We start from the raw sequence: 18260 nt of genomic DNA on the forward strand, positions 1-18260 counted from the left end.
TTGTCCACAACGGAGGACTAGGTACTGGATTTATTAATTTCAGAACAAAACAAACCACCTTCTTGCTGCCATGTTCATTGTTTCTTTCAAATCTAACAAAAGCATTCCCGGTGTTTTTTCAGTATTAAAGGTAAGGACATTTCTTTCAGTGGGAATGCACTGCAGAACATTTGCGCTGGGATCTTAACCCCCTTAGAGCTTCTCTTCTTCAGATTCATCTGCTGGAAATGCCCTCTTGAATCTTTGTTTTCCCTTTCAGATTTAAAAGGAAATGTAATATAAGTTGTCTATTGGTGTCTTGAAAATTCATTTACCGTATTGTCTGCCTGGTAACTTGGATTCCTCAAGACATCCACTAGCCTAATATATTTGAAGGAGGAGGGTGTTTTTGCATGCCTGGGTCCTCCATTGCCTATTGCTGTTTTTGTGGGTCTTTCTCATCTTTCAGGGGTTGGAACTGCCACTGCGAGATTTCCTGATCATATGATCAATTTATGGTCTCAGATTTTGCAAACACAACAGTCAAATGACTGCTGTTGTAACATGTTGCAAAAATACATATTCTTGTTCAATTATAATCTCTTGCAGTAATGCCAGGTTCTGCCTGCAGTAAGCTTTGGCAGGGTTGAGGGACTGCTTTCAAGGCAAGTGTAAAACTGTCTGTAACCTGTATAGCCACTTTGAAAGGGTTGTTCAAATCAGTACCAAGGCATTTCAAATACACAATGAAACGAAAATTGGGTTTGGTCTGGCTAACAGTTGCGAAACTATCACTGAACTACATTTGGAGAGATTCCAAGCAAACAGTTCAGTTTAGGCTCTGGGGAAGGGATACGCTGTTGGGTTTCGTGTGAGTTTGATTCTGTTAAAATCAAAAAAGGACTTGTATATTGGGGAAGACATTTGTATGTAGAGGGCCAAGTTCTCTGTGGGTGTGGGCTGGTACAGCTCCACTGACTTTAAACAACCTGCTTTCTCAAATTGGCAAAAAACGGAGTGGGGCTGGTTCAGAATTTGGATGCTTATTCATGAGGCAGAATGATGCTCCATTGGTAGCACATTGGCCAACCTCAGAACTTCGACCCAAATGAGACTCAAGTATAAAGTGGCAGACAAAGAACTAATGGCTTCTGGGAAGATCCTTTTTTAGTCTTATTGTTATTTTACCTCTCCTGAGAACAGCACCACTATGTTTCCCACTAATATTGCCTACAATGTTGAGAGTTTTCTTCTGCTGCTTCCAGACTGTCCAGCAGCTCCGCTCTGTGCTCTGCTTGTGCTACAGAAACCAACTGGGGTCTGAAAGGTAGACCCCGGAGGGGGGAAGGAGTCTAGAGAGAGAAAGGAAAAGAAGAGTAAGATAGGTAAAAGAAAGGTGGCAAAGAGAAGTAGACCAAGGGATGGAGAAAACTGCAGCATGGAAGCAGCACAAGAGAGAAAGTAGATGAGAAAGGGAAAACAGAAGAGAGAGGTAGGAAATCTGTCCTGCCAGAAATAGAGCCCCTAGTCAGTGTCGAGGAGCTGGTGTCTTCAGAAGAACAAGGTTAAGCAGTGGGAAGAGGAGGGGAAAAGAATCAACTGACTAGACCAAAATATGGAAAGGACAGAGAGAAGGGACAGTGCACACATTACATTTTCTCTAGATTGGATTTATTTTCAAAGACAGATCTCCCTCGCCATGCCACTTTAGCTTCTTTTTTTGGCACCTTTTCTTTTCTACCTCTTCTTCACCCCACCCACTCTCTCTGCATGTCGTCTTTCTTTCCATCTTTCTTTCTTCTGTCTTTCTGACTCAGCTGCAATGCCCACTTCTGTCTATAGTTTCCTGCTGGGTGTGCTCTGTTGCAGCCCACCGGGAGGCTAGGCAGCTTCCAGCATCCCCCACCCCACTCCCAGCCTCCTTTTGTCTGGAGCTCCAAAATTACCACTTCTGAAATTGCCACTTTTCACCCCACTGATCTGCATTGATAGCAAGGAAATGCAGAAAAGGGAACATTGGTTAAACATTTTCCTTTTCAAGTTTGCCCTAATATGGAAGTCCTTATTGAATCCAAGCATCTGGTGCTCAGTGTTAATGGGTATAAAAGAGGTGCATGAAACAATGTACTGATTAGAAATACAGGAAAATGGCTATACAGGTGACTTGGGTGTAGAATTGCGGGGAAGTGAAGCAACTTGTGTTCATTGATTCTCCTGTTGTGTTGCCTCAGGTAGAGGAACGTTCTCGACTCAACCGGCAAAGCTCCCCAGCAATGCCTCACAAAGTGGCTAACAGAATATCTGATCCAAACCTGCCTCCTCGTTCAGAGTCCTTTAGCATTAGTGGCGTGCAGCCAGCTCGGACACCACCCATGCTCAGACCAGTGGATCCACAGGTATGGTACTTTGGTCCTAGGTCCCTGCAAGTTTAATTACACCAGGAGGCTGGTGGTTCTGGTAAGAGAATCACAACATTTGTGGATTAAAAGGAAACAATTTCTTAACACATGGGTTTCTCAGCTCTAGATTTGTTTGTGAATAAGAGCAGCATCTGCATTTACACTACATGGAATAAAAATAAAAGGATTACAGCTCTCATGCTGCCAAGTATAGTATGATCATTAGTTGAAGACAAGGTTTCTTCTCCCCTCCATAGTATAACTTAGCACTGTTAGGTACGTTATGATGTTTTTTTCCTTCCTTTGAAGCATCAGGTATTGGCTGCTGTTGGAGACAAGTTAAAGGACCTAGGTGAACCATTGGTCTGCTCCAGTATGACAGTTCCTTTGTTTCTGATGGGACCCTTTTTATCCAAAGTGAAACTGCAGAGCCTGGTACAGTAGGCCTAGTATGGCTCAGTGTTTAGGGTTATCGGCAAAAGATTTTGCATCTTTTCCTTCAGTGTTTTTTTTAAACATTTAGTTAACATCAGTCGCAGTCATACATCTGGAAAAACCCAACCACAAGTTCCAAATATACACTTTCACAAGCCATCGTAAGGGTGTAGCGGTCGGGCCCAGTTCTGTCCCAGAAAAGCAGGCACAACTCCCGTGGAGTGAGGGCTCCAGGGGTGTGTCTGCTGCCAGCCCTCGATATAAAATCTTTGCCCCAAGTTTGTATGTGGTTTCTACAGGAAAATCCACAAATTAACTGAACTCCATCCGCATTCCGGTATCTGCCTCTGCTAAAGTCTTTCGTACCACCTGGTGAGTCAGCAGTGCAACGTGAACTTTAACTTGCTATGTGAGGAAGGCCCTGCAGCATACTTTTTTTTTTCAGCTGGAGTCCAGAATTAAACAAACAATAAACATCCCATCTCACCTCAGTCTTTTCACTGACAGAAATTAAATATACTTCGCTTGCCTCCTTTAAAAGTTTCCAAACCTTATGCTTTTTTAAAAAAGTGACTCGCATTAATTGTCTGTGACTGGCATTCATTTTTTCATTATTAATATGTTACTGAAAGACTTTATCATTTCACGCACAAAACCCCATATAAATGTGTGTGTAAATTTGTTATTTACACTGGTAATAGAGGATTCCATTTTATGCTTTTTCAGAGGAGCCCTTGGCTAAATCCCTCCAGGTCCTGTAAGTGTGAAGGGGTTTAGCAAGGCCACTTGCAGATTTTATAAGGTTTTTGGGAAGCAGCTGTGACCTGATGTAACCTAGGCATTCTCGAATGGATGAGGTGCAAGTGCCATCCTAACTGTTGCACTCCTAAGACTTGCAAGAGAGAGAGTCCTTAGGTCTATTGGACAGGATGCTATCTAGCCAGACTGTGGAGATTCACACCATTATTGCTTTTTTGTTGTTTTTTAAAGCCATCAGTGCTTCAGACTTTCTGGAGACTGAAGCTGTTTCTTTGCATTTATTTTTTCCATCATTTTTTCTTCCTTTCTTTCTTTTTTTTAATTAAAAACTCTAGGAAATTTCATACCAAAATCATTAGGGTAATGTTAAAGTTATATGGCTAAGAACTTAAAAAAACAGGAATGCCAAGTTAAGGTTTCTCATGCAACCTTAATTATGCTTCCTTGTGTATTTGAGGTTATAGAAAAAAATACATGATATATTTATATTGTATTATTTGAGAAATAATATGTGATCATGTATATGAAGACTATCATCATGCATTTGCAAAAGTAGTCAGAGTAAAGTTACATGTGCAACCCTAACTTTGGCATTTCATGACTTTAGAATGCTGAACTGTGCAAACTTAATGTTCTTTTAAGAACGTTTTCGTATGGAGTTTGTGTAAGAAGCCAGAAAGACCTGAAACCAAAACACAGTGCAGATTTCAAACCTAGGTGTTTTTTTTTAAATACATTAGAACTATTGAGATTTTTTCAATTTTTTTTTAAAACATTTTATGCTGATGGTTTTGTTTTGGCTTGGTGCTTAGATTCCACATCTGGTCAGTGTGAAATCCCAAGGAACCTCCTTGTCTGGCTCTCAGTCACTGCACGAACAACCCGCAAAGGGAATGGCTGGGTTTCAGGAGGCTCTGACGGTGACCTCTCACCGCACTGAGATGCCAAGGCAGAACTCGGACCCCACCTCAGAAAACCCTCCTCTCCCCCCTCGTGTTGAAAAGTTTGACCGAAGTTCTTGGTTACGACAGGAGGAGGACGTTCCACCAAAGGTAACATTTGTATTGCTCCTAACATCGAAAGCTTGAAAGAGGCAATCTCAGAGCTCATCCCCTCAGCACTGCTCAGCGCTGCAATGCAGGGGACAGACTTTTGGGGCTTCTTTCTGAACCGGTGGAGTTCACATCCTGTTAAATTCAGGGACTGGTCCTGTGCAGTGCTGAGCATCTCCTGCATAATTGTAAGCACGAGGGTGCTCAGGACTTCAGAGATGTTCAGCAGTTTGCAGGTTTGGCCCTCAGCTGGTATGCAGGTTTTTTTCCTATTACCACTATATGTGTGTAAGTCTTGTGATACACTGCAAAGAAAATTCTCAAGCCCAGGCTGAATCCAGAACAAATCTACATCTATTTTCCCTTGGGGGAAAAAAATGCTTTCTGCTTAAATTGAATAATTTAGGAACATAAAATTTGTCATACTCAGACCTTTGGTCCTTCTAGTTCAGTGTCCTGCCTCCAGTTGTAATCAATACCTGATGGAAGATTTGTAAGGGCTCCAGCAGCTTTATACCTTCAATGACATTACGGCAGCATCTGGCAGTACCTCTTTAATTAAGGCTCTTCTGTTACAGTATTTCAGTTGCATTGTTCATAAGCTTCTTTGCAAGGGATGGGGGGGGGGGTGGTGAGGGAATGAATTATAACTTTACTGTTAAAAATTTTCCTGAAATGGAATCAGCTCTAAGCTCAGGAGCATATATACAAAGAGAAAGGTATTGCAAATTGATTAGAGACATTGAAGTAAACAGTATTTTTCCATGATTTAAATGCAGTTTTGCTGTGCTCCAGCAAATAATCAACTTGCATTTTAAAATAAAGTATCTGTTATTTATGTATGGGAGCCATGATGTATTGTGTCCGCACATAATACTGTTTACACTTTTGGCAACCATCTTATTGAGAGGATCCATTAGTGCTTATCTGAGGGGAGAGTAAGCTGGCAGTAATTTTTAAATATGATAATCCTTTGGTGAAAACACATCTCTTGATGCTAACGCTCTGACCAGTTACCGTGCAGTGTCTTGCCTTTCCTTACTAATGTGATTCAGAAGATGTCAGCTGCCCAACTCTGGCAACATAGATTCATAGATTCATAGATATTTAGGCCAGAAGGGACCATTATGATCATCTAGTCTGACCTCCTGCACAATGCAGGCCACAGAATTTCACCCACCACTCCTAAAAAAGACCTCACATCTATATCTGTGCTATTGAAGTCCCCAAATTGTAGTTTGAAGACCTCAAGGAGCAGAGAATCCTCCAGCAAGTGACCCGTGCCCCATGCTACAGAGGAAGGCGAAAAACCTCCAGGGCCTTCCAATCTGCCCTGGAGGAAAATTCCTTCCCGACCCCAAATATGGCGATCAGCTAAACCCTGAGCATATGGGCAAGATTCATCAGCCAGATACTACAGAAAATTCCTTCCCGGGTAACTTGGATCTTACCCCATCTAAAAACCCATCACAGGCCATTGGGCCTATTTACCATGAATATTTAATTACCAAAACCATGTTATCCCATCATACCATCTCCTCCATAAACTTATCGAGTTTAATCTTAAAGCAAGATAGATCTTTTGTCCCCACTACTTCCCTCGGAAGGCTATTCCAAAACTTCACTCCTCTGATGGTTAGAAACCTTCGTCTAATTTCTAATCTAAATTTCCTAGTGGCCAGTTTACATCGGCTACCCTCCAGTGTTTTTGGAATCCAATCAGTTGAGATTCAGACCTGGCACAGGTTGCATGTTCTACTCAGAGTAATGGACAGCGGTGAGCTGCCTGATCATCCTATCGGTGTTCTTCAATACTATTATGATTGGGAAGAGCTGCCGACTCTTCTGGAGGACTTGGCAGAGATGGATAGGAGTTGTTTTGAATTGTCTTCATTCATTGTCTACCAAAAGGTTACGAAGAGTAATTGCTGTCCTCCCAGGGTTCTCACTTGCAGAGTCTCTTAGGGCCAGTCTTGTCGCCCCTCTGTTCAAACAGTATGTAAGGATATTGTTGGAGCTTGTGAGATGGGTATCAATAGCATATTGCAGACACTGTGGCCCATTTCTTTTTGCTGATCCAGGGCGAGCTGTTTCCTTGCTTACCTAGTATTTGCTGGAGACATTACAGGGACATGGATAAAAGCTAGCAGACTTTTGGTTGTCATACCTGATTGGACCATAGGCCTTTGTGGTCCAGTGCCTTGTGCCTGAAAGTTTTCAAAACCAGATGCTCTAGAAGAAGGTGCAAGAAGCTCAGAAAAAGACAACTAGGGAATAATCTATCCATGGAGGAGGTTTCTTCTTAATCTAATCACTTATTGGTTGCTATGCCCTGAAACATGAAGACATCGCTCTCTCTTAGCCTAAAATAATTTTTTTAACTATCTAACATAATATGTGGATCTTCCCATTATCAGAGCAATGTCTAATCCTTTTTTGAATCCTACTAAGCTTTTGGCTTCTGCCTCATCTTGTGGCAGGGAGATCCACAGGTAAGCAATGACCTCAGTTCTTATTATAGGGCCGAAGTATTGCGTAACATCCTGTATGATATTGATGTGTAACAGGCACACAGAGAGCTCAAAATTACAGTGGAGTGAGTCAAGGTCAAGGTTCTAGCCTTGTGTAAAAAGGTGCTGAGTCCAGAAGCCCTTATTTACTATGGAATGTTGTTTGTTCTGGGATATCTGAGGTGATCTGTCCTAATTTGAACATCTGGTTTTCAGTGACATCTGGCTTTCAGGTAATTGTACAGCTGAAATGACTGAGGCCAAAAAGTCATGTGACTTAATCAAGGTAGTTGAATGGCTCAGCCTGGAGTCCACACAGGGACCTTCCTTCTTCCCATCCTTTGTCTTTGACCACTAGGCCACATTACCTCTGTGGTATTATTACAAGTCATTTATTTTTACCTGAACAAGTAGCTCTAAGAGCTGCTACATTGAGCTTTCTGATTAGTCCAGATTTTAGGACTGTTCTGTCTTGAATGTGTTTTTTGTTAATTTTGGTGCTCACTGCTTGATATTAACACCTGCTTTTTTTAGACTTCAGGCGACTATACAGTTGGGAATGGCCCTGCTCTACGAGGGATAAAATAAATGACTTTTCAGGTCTTTCCTGTCTCAGACATCTATGATTCTTTGTACGTGCCAAGAACTTTGTGTTTTATAACTGCTGTAAATATTTCATCTCTCTCAGTGGAAAAGTAATTACATATCCAGCTCGAAAACCTGCCGAAACCTGATCTTCCCCCAAATGCATGAAGAGAATATCCAAGTTCAATTGTACAGTCCTAATAGCTGTGACGCTTTCAATTTTCTTTCAGGTGCCTCAGCGAACAACTTCCATATCCCCAGCACTAGCGAGAAAGAACTCTCCTGGGAATGGCACTGCGTTGGGAACTAGATTAGGATCACAGCCCATCAGAGCAAGGTACGGAAGGCCATGTGGGAAAGGGAAAAAAATATTAATGAATCTGTCTGTTAGTTTTATAATTTTCTTCCTGGTGCCCTGGTTTGTGAGCCTCACAAAGGAAGCGGGGTCACTGGGTCATGAGCCAGTGCCCACTGCATTCAATGGATGGATTACCGCAATCTATATACTGCTGTTGCGGGAAACAGAGAGTCTCGTTGTAACAAACACCAAACCAATGATTTTAGTAAAACTCCTAGGATGCAGTCCTTAGTCGTCTTGTCAATAAATCTAGTCAAAATTTAAAAAATAAAGCACTCTCTGCTCTCTTTTAACATGGATTTACTGATAAACTACAATCGCTTTGCATCTCCACCATAGCTCGATGAAGTTTGAGATTTGCATTAATTAGAATTGTACAGCATCACCAAAGGCTGTGAACATTTGGCCTCTGGGACTCCTAATATTATCTGTGCAAAATCCTGATGAGTTGAAATGTCTACGTTCTTGGACTTTCCAAGATTTATAGCTGGATGCAGAAGATACTCTGGACTCTCAGCTACTGCTATTGTCTTGATTGGGAATTTCGCCATAACTTTAGTGGAAGCAGGATTTGGTCCTCTCAACTCCTTCCTGCTGCACACTGAGGGTCAAATTCTGCCTAACTCAGTGATGCTGAGGGGTGAGCAGAGATGGTCATAGATACATTCTCCAGTATCCCTGCTAATCAGAGCAGGATTCCATCCGATGTGCAAGGGACTGTGTGGGGGGGAGGACTCTGCATTGTTATTGTCTAATAAGGGTTTAATCTGTCTTAAATTCAAGTCAATGACAAAATTCCCATTATGGTAAATGGGTCCTATAGGAACAGTGTGTGTCCCTGGCTAGCATGTGCCACTGACATTAAGTAGTTGGGGACTAGACAGTTCTGTTAGCCCAGGTTGGCCTATTAACCATTCCAACTCCTAGCACTCCCAGGAAAGATCCTGTCCTAACTTCCCCTGATCCTCACTATAACCTCTTCTCCCTTTCCCCTTGTGCACCAGGACAGCACATTATAGGATCTAGCCCTGAGCTTTTTAAAACAATAGAAAATGCAACAGGTTCAGTCATAGCAGAAGCAAAAGAATGAGCTTAGACAGGTGAGATCTTGTCTTTGATTTGCAGATTGTGATAGTATGATGGGCAGAACTCCAGATCTCTTCAAATGAAATGCCAGTTTAAATCTCAGGATAAATATCTGTATTCCATATATCTTTGTATTATGGAAATGTTTCATGTTTTCTTTATCTTGTCCTCTTAGGATGAGGTATAAGGCTTCAAACTAGATGTTCCTAGGTAGGATATTCTCAGCCAAATTACCAATAGGTCATGACTTTCAGCATAAGCTTTTCTTCCCAGCCAGTCTGATTCACTCTGCAGCAGCACTGCATGCTGTATAGCAGGCTCAGTGTAAGGTGGGTGCTAGGGTAGCCAAAGAAATATGTATTGCCAAATTGTTTTAGAAAAAATTCTCTTTGTTATGAGCAGAAAGGCCATTTACCTCTGAGTGTCACTGGGTGGACTGGGCTTTTTAAGAAGGAAGTGCTCCATCCCTTCCGGGCCTGTTCAAGAGCCTCAGTAGGGGATTGATAGAGACAGAAGTTCCCTGTAAAGAGCCAGAGGGGAACAGGAAGCAGGAAGAAGCAGCTGTGGCAAAGAAGATCTGTAACGAGCAGGAAGCTCCTGCCAGAGACCCTGCCTGGGAGAAGGGTTGGAGCCAGGAAGCCGGAGCTGGGAAGCCAAAGCCAGAAAGCTGAGCTCCCACTAGGAAGGACAGGGAGTAGCAGCTTCATGGGGAACAGATTGAGACAGAAGACAAGCTTTGAGTGTGGTAGAAAATGCCAGAACTGAGTATGAACTTATGATGTGGTGATGGACTTCATTTTGGGACTCTGAGGACTGTGTTTGAACTGTTTCTGGTATGAAACCAGCCCCAGGCATGGGTGGTGGTAGCCAGGAGAAAGACCGTGTGGAGTTCTTAAGGGACCCTGGAGAGGGAAAAGAGAGGTAGGGTGCCATAGAGCCACCTCTGACCTTCAGGGGGTGCTCAGAAGGTGGCCAACCCTGCTACAGTTTGCTTTTAGTCACCTCCATTACCCACGGCCAAAGCATCCTCAGTTTCCCAAAACAGAATCTCTCGCTATTATTTAACTATGCCCTAAAGGAAATTTTTTTAGAAGCAAGGAATATTCCAGTACATAGTCATGACACGAGGAAGAGCCAGCACTTAGAATAACAATGATACCATTGGACTGTTTGACTAAAGTAAGGGTATCCAGTTTTTCTATCGGACTCAACGACCTGACTGCAGTTGGTATAGATCAGGGATCTAAAAGTCAAATCACCACGAGGGCTGCATGAGGACTAGTACATTGGCCTGAGGGCTGCATCACTGACAACCACCCCGCTGCCCCTGGCCCTGGCCCTGCCCCTGCCCCTGCCCCTTCCCACCTTTCCCACCCCCATTCCAACCCCTTTCCCAAAGTCCCCGCCCCAACTCTGCTCCCATTCCAATCCCTTCCCCAAAGTCCCAACCCCAACTCCACCCCTTCCTGGCCCTATTCCAACCCCTTCCCCAAATCCCTGCCCCTGCCCCGCCTCTTCTCTGCTTCCTCCCCTGAGCGTGCGGCTCCCTGCTCCTCCCCACTCCCTCCTGGAAAGCGCTAAGCGCCGCCAAACAGCTGTTTGGTGGCAGGAAGTGTCTCAAGGTAGGCAGAGGAGCGGGGACGTGGCGCACTGGGGGGGAGGAGGGGCAGCGGGTGAGGGGAGCTTGGCAGCTGCAGGAAATAACTGGGAGAGGGGTGGTGGGGGCGTGGGGAGCTTGGCGGGCCACAGCAAATATCTCCACAGGCCGCCATGTGTTTGAGACCGCTGGTATAGATAAATGTGCTGTTGCTAAAGTTTTAAAAGAAGTTTCATCAACTAACCAGATAACATCTGAGCCAAGACAACACCAGCTATACTGCATAATGTAGAATTCCACAACTGTTCAACTGCAGTTACAATAATGCCAAAAAGTATATTAAATTAACCATTCAATCCAGCAATAACATTTTTGTATCTTCTCTTCTTGTTCTTTCATTCCCCACTGCTTTTCTGGATTCCTTCCAGCTTTGTATAAACTCTAATTTTGTATTCAATATTATTTTACTTGTTATTCTATTGTAACCTATATGGTGCATTTCCATCATAGGATTGCCAACTTTCTACTCATACAAAACCAAACACCCTTGCCCTGCCCCTACCCCACCCCTTCTCTGAGGCCCTGCCCCCCACTCACTCCATTCCCCCCCGTTACTCACTCTCCCCACCCTTACTCGCTCATTTCCACACCCTCACTCACTCGCTGGCTCAGGGGTTTGGGATGTGGGAGGGGGTGAGGGCTCCAGATGGGGGTGCGAGCTCTGGGGTGCAGCCAGAAATGAGGAGTTTGGGATATGGGAGGGGGCTCTGGGCTTAAGCAGGGGGTTGGGATGCGGGAGGGGGTAAGGGCCCTGGCTGTGGGGTGCAGGCTCTGGGGTGAGACCAGGGATGAGGGGTTTGGGGTTCAGGAGGGGGCTTCAGGCTGGGGAGTGGAGCCAAGGGGTTCAGAGTATGGGAAGGGGCTCCAGGCTGGGGTAGGGGGTTGGGGTACAGGGGGGGGTTAGGCCTCTGGCTGGGGTGAAGACTCTGGGGTGGGGTTGGGGATGAGGGGTTTGGGGCATAGGTCAGCGCTTCAGGCTTGGATTGAGGAGTTTGGAGGGCAGGAGGAGGATGGGAGTTGGGACATGGTGGGAGGGTCTAGGGGTGCAGGCTCCAGACGGCGCTTACCTCAAGAAGCTCCCAGAAGCAGCAGCATGTGCCCCCTCTGGCTCCTACATGGAGGCACAGCCAGGCATCTCTGCATGCTGCCCCGTGGGCCGGTGCCGCCCCCTCAGCTCCCATTGGCCGTGGTTTCCAGCCAATGGGAGGTGCAGAACTGGCAGTTGGGGTGGGGGGCTCCGCACCTGTGCCTAGGAGCCGGAGGAGAGGACATGCCGCCACTTCCAGTAGTCGCGTGGAGCCACGGCATGCAGGGAGCCTGCCTTAGCCTCGCTGAACCACCAACCGGACTTTTAACGGCCTGGTCAGCTGTGCTGACCGGAGCCATCAGGATCCCTTTTCAACTGGGCATTCCAGTCAAAAACCAGACACCTGGCAACCCTATGCACAGAAAGCTACTGTCATTCTGCACAAGCATGTTAATATTGCTGTTATCTTCTTAATAACTTCCTATGCAAAATCAAGGTACACTGGGCAGTAATTCTACATAAGATACATCCAAGACAAAATCCAAATGAAACTGATCCTGCCAAGAAATCATTTATGGCAATGGGACTTTGCACAATAAATGCAATTTGTGCTGTTTTGACCCCTAGCTAAATTATTCAGGATCACGTATATCTCATGTGTTATGATGCTTATGCTGTGCATTTGATTCCAGATTACATATTATATAATGCAGAAGTATTGCACATGTTGTTGTCAGGACTCAGTCCTACTTGAACTGCATGTAACAAGCTTCCACTCATTTACAGAAAGACTTTGAATAATAAAATCAGTTAGCAGAAACATTGTGTGAAAAGGTATTGTACTATGCTGCATGAACATATTTTCTGTTGCCATTTAAGTGCCAAGGATTAATTCCATAAAGATACGTGAAACTCTGAGAAATGTTGGTTGCATCTGTAAATCAAAACCACTTTTTTTTTCTAATTTAAAACTCTGCATGTGTTTGAAAGAAACAGTGAGATAGAAAAAGAGAAATGATAAAGCTGGCAACTTATGTGTCAGGTTTCAGCCTCTTGCCATTTGAAATGGCTGAGATATGAGACCATGAAGATCTGGGAATGTTGATGCCCAGCAAATATACTTTGCAGTCACGTTGCAGATTTTAGCAAGGGAACAAATATTACAGAAAAATAGCTAATCTGCAAGCCCCTACTTTTTAAAACAGAATATTTTTAAACATTTAAAATTAAGTAACTTTTAAATTGCAGTTTTTGATTTTGTTCGGTTTTTGGAGTTAAGGTCAGTTGGTATACATTTTGCATAGCCCCATTGACTTCAGTGGCTGAATGGTGATGATATCAGGGTTAGCTCTGCCATACCTGGATTTTCTAGGGCAAAAAATTTCTAAAGCCAGTAAAATGTTTGTTGGGGCTGTGAGGACGTGACCAATTCCAGTTTGCCTAGCATAGCAAAAGCTTCTGTCTGGCCCTGGCTACTGTGTCAGCTAGTTGTCTTTTAGTTTCTGGAAACTACTAGTTAATGATACCAGGAAGCATTTGCAAAAGCACCTAAACTGCTTTTCAAATGTGCCTAAAGTCAGTTGGATCTTGTCTTCACTAGGAAAAAAGGTGTATTCTCAACTCAAGTTATCTAACACAAGGTAACTAACTTGAGGTGAAATCCTAGTGAAGACAAAACAGTTGTCAGTTTTCATTCATGATCGCAGGTTGAGTTAAAGGTTGTGGGGGAGCAGAGCATTTGCCTTGATCTGCTCATTAAAAGTACAAACTGCCTTGTCTTCACTTGGATTTTACCTCGTGTTAGTTACCACATGTTAGCTAATTCGAATTAAGACCACACCCTTTGTCCTAATGCAGATGCATCCTTAGTGGTTTACCAGATTAAGTCTCAGGGCTTGTCTTCACTACTGGGGTAAGTTGAGCTAAGTTACGCTACTCCAGCTACCAGGTTTCAGAGTAGCAGCCGTGTTAGTCTGTATCTGCAAAAAGAAAAGGAGGACTTGTGGCACCTTAAGGACTAACAAATTTATTTGAACATAAGCTTTCATGAGCTACGGCTCACTTAGCTGGAGTCGACGTAGCTTAGGTCGACTTACTGCAGTGTCTTCACTGTGCTGCATTGACGGGAGACGCTCTCCAGTCAATTTACCTTAATCTTCTCGGGGAACCGGAGTGCTGGAGTCAACCGGAGAGCGATCTGCCATCGATTTAGCGGATCTTCACTAGACCCGCTATATCGACACCTGCTGCATCGATGGCCGCAGCATTGATCTCCTGGGTAGTGAAGACAAGCCCTCACTGTCTTGCAATGGAATGTAAGCTCCTGAGTCACGTAGGCCCTTTTGAAAAGTCACTTGGATGAAAATTTTACCCAGAATGCTTAGGCTGTGAAATGCACAGAATTATACAATACTAAACTTTCCACAGTCGTTTTGTCATCTTGTATTGCATGTCGCCATGGTAGATCTGACCCTCTCATGTCAACTTTGAAAGGACCTGCTGCTTCAATAACACTAACCTGTTATATTGCTTCCAACTGAATGAAGACTTTCTCCCAACTCTCCAGAACAGTTACACCATCTAACTGCAGTTTTCCTTCATTCTGGTGTGCAACAGTAACCCTGACCTGAGGAGAACTGAGCCCGTCATTGAGAGTCCCCTACAGAGGACCAGTAGTGGCAGCTCCTCCAGTTCCAGCACCCCGAGCTCGCAGCCTAGTTCCCAGGGAGGCTCCCAGCCTGGTTCCCAAGCTGGCTCCAGTGAACGTAATAGAGTCAGAGGTGAGATGACTTCTTTTTTAAGCTTTAGGCCCTGATCCTGTAACCTTTCTCCACTCCTTTGGCAAGTCACTTTACCTCCCCTGGATCTGATCTGATCTCATGTGTGTGAAAAGCTGATTTAAATAGATCCACTGAAGCCATGGAGTTGCACCTGATTTTAGACAACTGTTTTTTTCCGAGATTAGGCTCCTCTCCTACACCTCGTTTTTTTCCCTTCTAACATGGAAATGATACTTACTCACCTTTTCACAGTGCTTTCAGATTGTCTGCTGAAGTGGCTATGTTTGTACAGAACTTTATTTATTGTCCAAAACCCTCATAGACCTGACTTAGCATTTTACAAGTAAAGTGACTACAAGTTTTGGTCCAATATTCTGTATGTATGTAGTTGTAAGATCGTCCTATAGAAAGAAATAGGGATTCTGTTGTAGTGAAATATAATGAATTCCTCATTCACTTTTTTTCTTCTCTAATCCAAATTCAGCTTTTTTTCGGTGTTTTACTTCCTTTGTGTGCAGTGAGCATTCCAGGGCATAGAGAAGTGAATTAGCTCCAAAGCCATTTCTTCTAAAAGTCTTTCAGAACAGAACCATGTTTACACTGGGTTTACATTCCTGGCTGATTTGTTTCCTGGCATCTTATAGTTGTTGAAAATCTTCTTTTTTCCCCATCTAATTGCAGTAGGAGTTGCCAAAGCACATCCAGCCAGTTTATCTATATTTCTCTCACAGCCCTGGAGTATAAATCCACAGACTAAAGCACATTAAAACAAGTGCTGCACCCATGCTTTGAATTTTTTATGACTTGACTGTAAGTTTATGCAATATGTTTGTAGCCAAGTTGGTCCAAGGATATGAGAGAGACAAGGTGTGTGAGTTAATATGTCTTTTATTGGACCAATTTATGTTGGTGAGAAGGACAAGCTTTTGAGCTTAGCTGAAGAAGAACTCTGTGTAAGCTGAAAAGCTTGTCTCTCTCACCAGCAGAAGTTGATCCAGTAAAAGACATTACCTCACCCCCACCTTGACTGTAAGTTGGCATGTCTCTTGTTAAAATAATCACTCCTCTAGGTAGTCAATAAAAGTAATTTATCAGCAATTGTTCTGTTTTTGGTTTTTAGTTAATGAGGAATTCTGCGAGTAATAATGTCCTTGCTATATCAGATAACACAGTGCTTCCAATTTATCATATGCCCAGCTCCTCTGCAGAGTGAATGTTTCTTTAATAGAAAAAGGACAAGAATGTTGAGAGTGCCATATATGGGGATTAGGTTTAGTTATAAATGCTCTTGCTACACTGAGAGAGGACAATGCAATAGAGCTATATCGTGGAGAGCCCGTTTCAAGTAAACTGCATAGCAACAGGCTTTACAGAGTCACGTAATACAATTACAAATTAAATAAAGTGATGGCTGAGGGAGAGAGGATTTGAGCTGTTTTCAGCCAAGCGGTAGATGAAGTAGAGAGAAACAAGAAAGGATTTTCCAAACAAGAGGCAACAGATGCTCTAGGAGTGAAAACCATGGCAAGATAGTTTGGCGTGACAATGCTAGACTACATAGAGTTGTGATCAAATCACAGCTCTGGGAGATCCTTTTCTGACTTTGCCACAGTCTCACTCTCTGGCCTTGGGCAAGTCACTCAGGGCCAGGCTGTCCATGACGCTTATGTAAGGGTACTGCAAGAGCCAGGGACCACCTCAGTCTGAGCTCAGGAGCACAGGTACTGCTCGCTCTCTCTCTCTCTCTCTCTGTATCCCAGAAGTTGCAAGTCACCACTAAAGGAGACTGTCCATGGGCTGTCCCCATTCTTTACGGGCTCCCTACCACAGGAAGGTGCAGCTTGCTTGCTCTTTCTCTCTCTTCACCAGGGAGCTCAGGTGGGATTGTGCCTCAGCCCAATCCTTTCCCACGCTCTTGCTGCAGCTGGACATTTCTGTATCACTCCACACAGGGCTCTGCCAGTGTGGCACAACCTTACTCTCTGTAAAGTGAGAACACCGTTTGCCTACCTCTGGATTAGAGGTTGTGAGGCGTAACTCACTAAAGTGAGTGAGGCACTTTAAGATCTGAGATAGAAGGGGCTCTAGAAGTGCCACGTGCTATTTGATGGTTTGTTTCTTAGACAAGCAGAGAGATCAGACAGGGAAGCAGAGAGACTGTGACTGGATTATGTGTTTTTAAAAACATGGAGGATCATTTTGAACTGGATCCTGAAATGAATGAGGAGCTACTAGGTTTCTCAGAGGTGCCATTGTGCACAGGTGTGCAACATCATTCTGCGTATCCTACTGCCTGGTGAAAGTCTTTGATCTCCCACTAACAACGGTGATTTGTTTTTGCCCAGGAAATGCCAAACCTGAAGGGTCACCTGTGCTCCCTCATGAGCCATCTAAGATGAAACAGGAGGACAGCAGGGATGTGACACGACCAAGCCGACCTGCTGTGAGTCTTAAATTATGCGTTGGTAGAATTTGCCATGTTTTCATTAATGGCAATCACGCAGCCTTAGGAACCCATAGAAAGAGGCAAACGCAGTCCCATCGCCAGTTCTGAGGCTCTAAATCTGCAGTATAGCAATAGTCCGTGGGATATATTAATGCATAGAGATTGCATGATTTACAATGGCCCCAGGCAAGAGAAGAACTTCAGCACAGCTTAATTTTACGCTTTGATGGATTGGGGCCAGGGTTTGTATATAGCACACTTTCACATTGTGTTATCGTAGGGTGATTTTTAGAGCAACCTTGCAGAGGGGGGTGTGCTGCGTTCAAAGGCTTGCTACCCAGCCGTTGCTAGTCACCCCAGTTTAAGAAAAAACTGGGAGTAATTTCTGTGCCCTTTTATTTTATTACTTTTTTGGCAAAGGCCCATGAAAAACCCTTCCAAAGTCTCTGGTTTAATGTTATGTCTGATGTTTGTATTTTAAAACTGCAGAGTGCGTTGGGCTCAATAACCAAATGGATTTCCACTGTTCTCTCCTTTAATGTGTATTAATGTTTTGTTGATGTTGTTTTTCTTTACACTTCACAGCGTTGCGCTAACAATTCTAATTTTATTTCTAACCTGCTTGCCCTTCCTCTGGCTTTTTCCTGTCCCGATCTGTTTCCTCTGACGCTGATTAATCTTCCCTTACTCCCAGAGCTATAAGAAAGCTATAGATGAGGTTAGTGATATCTTTTCTTAGTTGGTCATGCCTTTGCAAGGTTGACTAGTTAGAGCTTAATATCAAACCATGTTTTCCTGGTGCTTACATTCAAAAAGGTGGCAATGCTAGCATGGTTCAGATTTCAGATCTGGAAGATTGTATTTAGATACAGTGAGCTAATCTAAGGGGGGGGGAATTGATCTGTTAATACATTTTGCTCAGTATATTTGGCTTCACAAAATTCATTTGCAGACCACCTGCACAGAGGCCAAACCAAGAACTACTGTACTATGAACCTTCATGAGCAGAGCAAATCACTTTATCAGTGTTCTGTGGATTTTATAGGGAATAAACTGAGACTGGAACTTTCTTACCCTGACAAAGGCTGTCTCAATGGATTGCAGCAAAGGCCAGATTCTGCTCTGTTACACCCGATCTGACCCCTTTGGTTTCAATAGGAAGCACAAATTTAACTAAGAGCAGAATT

General features: G+C 43.7%; 1 protein-coding gene across 9 annotated transcripts in view; it reads left to right on the top strand.

Moving 5' to 3' along the window:
* TNIK (TRAF2 and NCK interacting kinase) overlaps positions 1–18260 on the top strand; it is a 302646-nt gene that overhangs the window by 245087 nt on the left and 39299 nt on the right. For 6 of the 9 annotated variants that reach the window (XM_075132116.1, XM_075132115.1, XM_075132113.1 and 3 more), the window contains 6 exons: positions 2211–2375; positions 4385–4624; positions 7950–8056; positions 14464–14627; positions 16973–17070; positions 17768–17791. In XM_075132116.1, coding sequence (XP_074988217.1) covers positions 2211–2375; positions 4385–4624; positions 7950–8056; positions 14464–14627; positions 16973–17070; positions 17768–17791 — 798 coding nt within the window. The remainder of the gene's footprint in view (positions 1–2210; positions 2376–4384; positions 4625–7949; positions 8057–14463; positions 14628–16972; positions 17071–17767; positions 17792–18260) is intronic. The other 3 variants (XM_048863377.2, XM_048863379.2, XM_075132117.1) reach the window with 2 other exon arrangements.

The sequence above is a fragment of the Caretta caretta genome, chromosome 9, assembly GCF_965140235.1.
Source record: "Caretta caretta isolate rCarCar2 chromosome 9, rCarCar1.hap1, whole genome shotgun sequence".
NCBI lineage: Eukaryota > Metazoa > Chordata > Testudines > Cheloniidae > Caretta > Caretta caretta.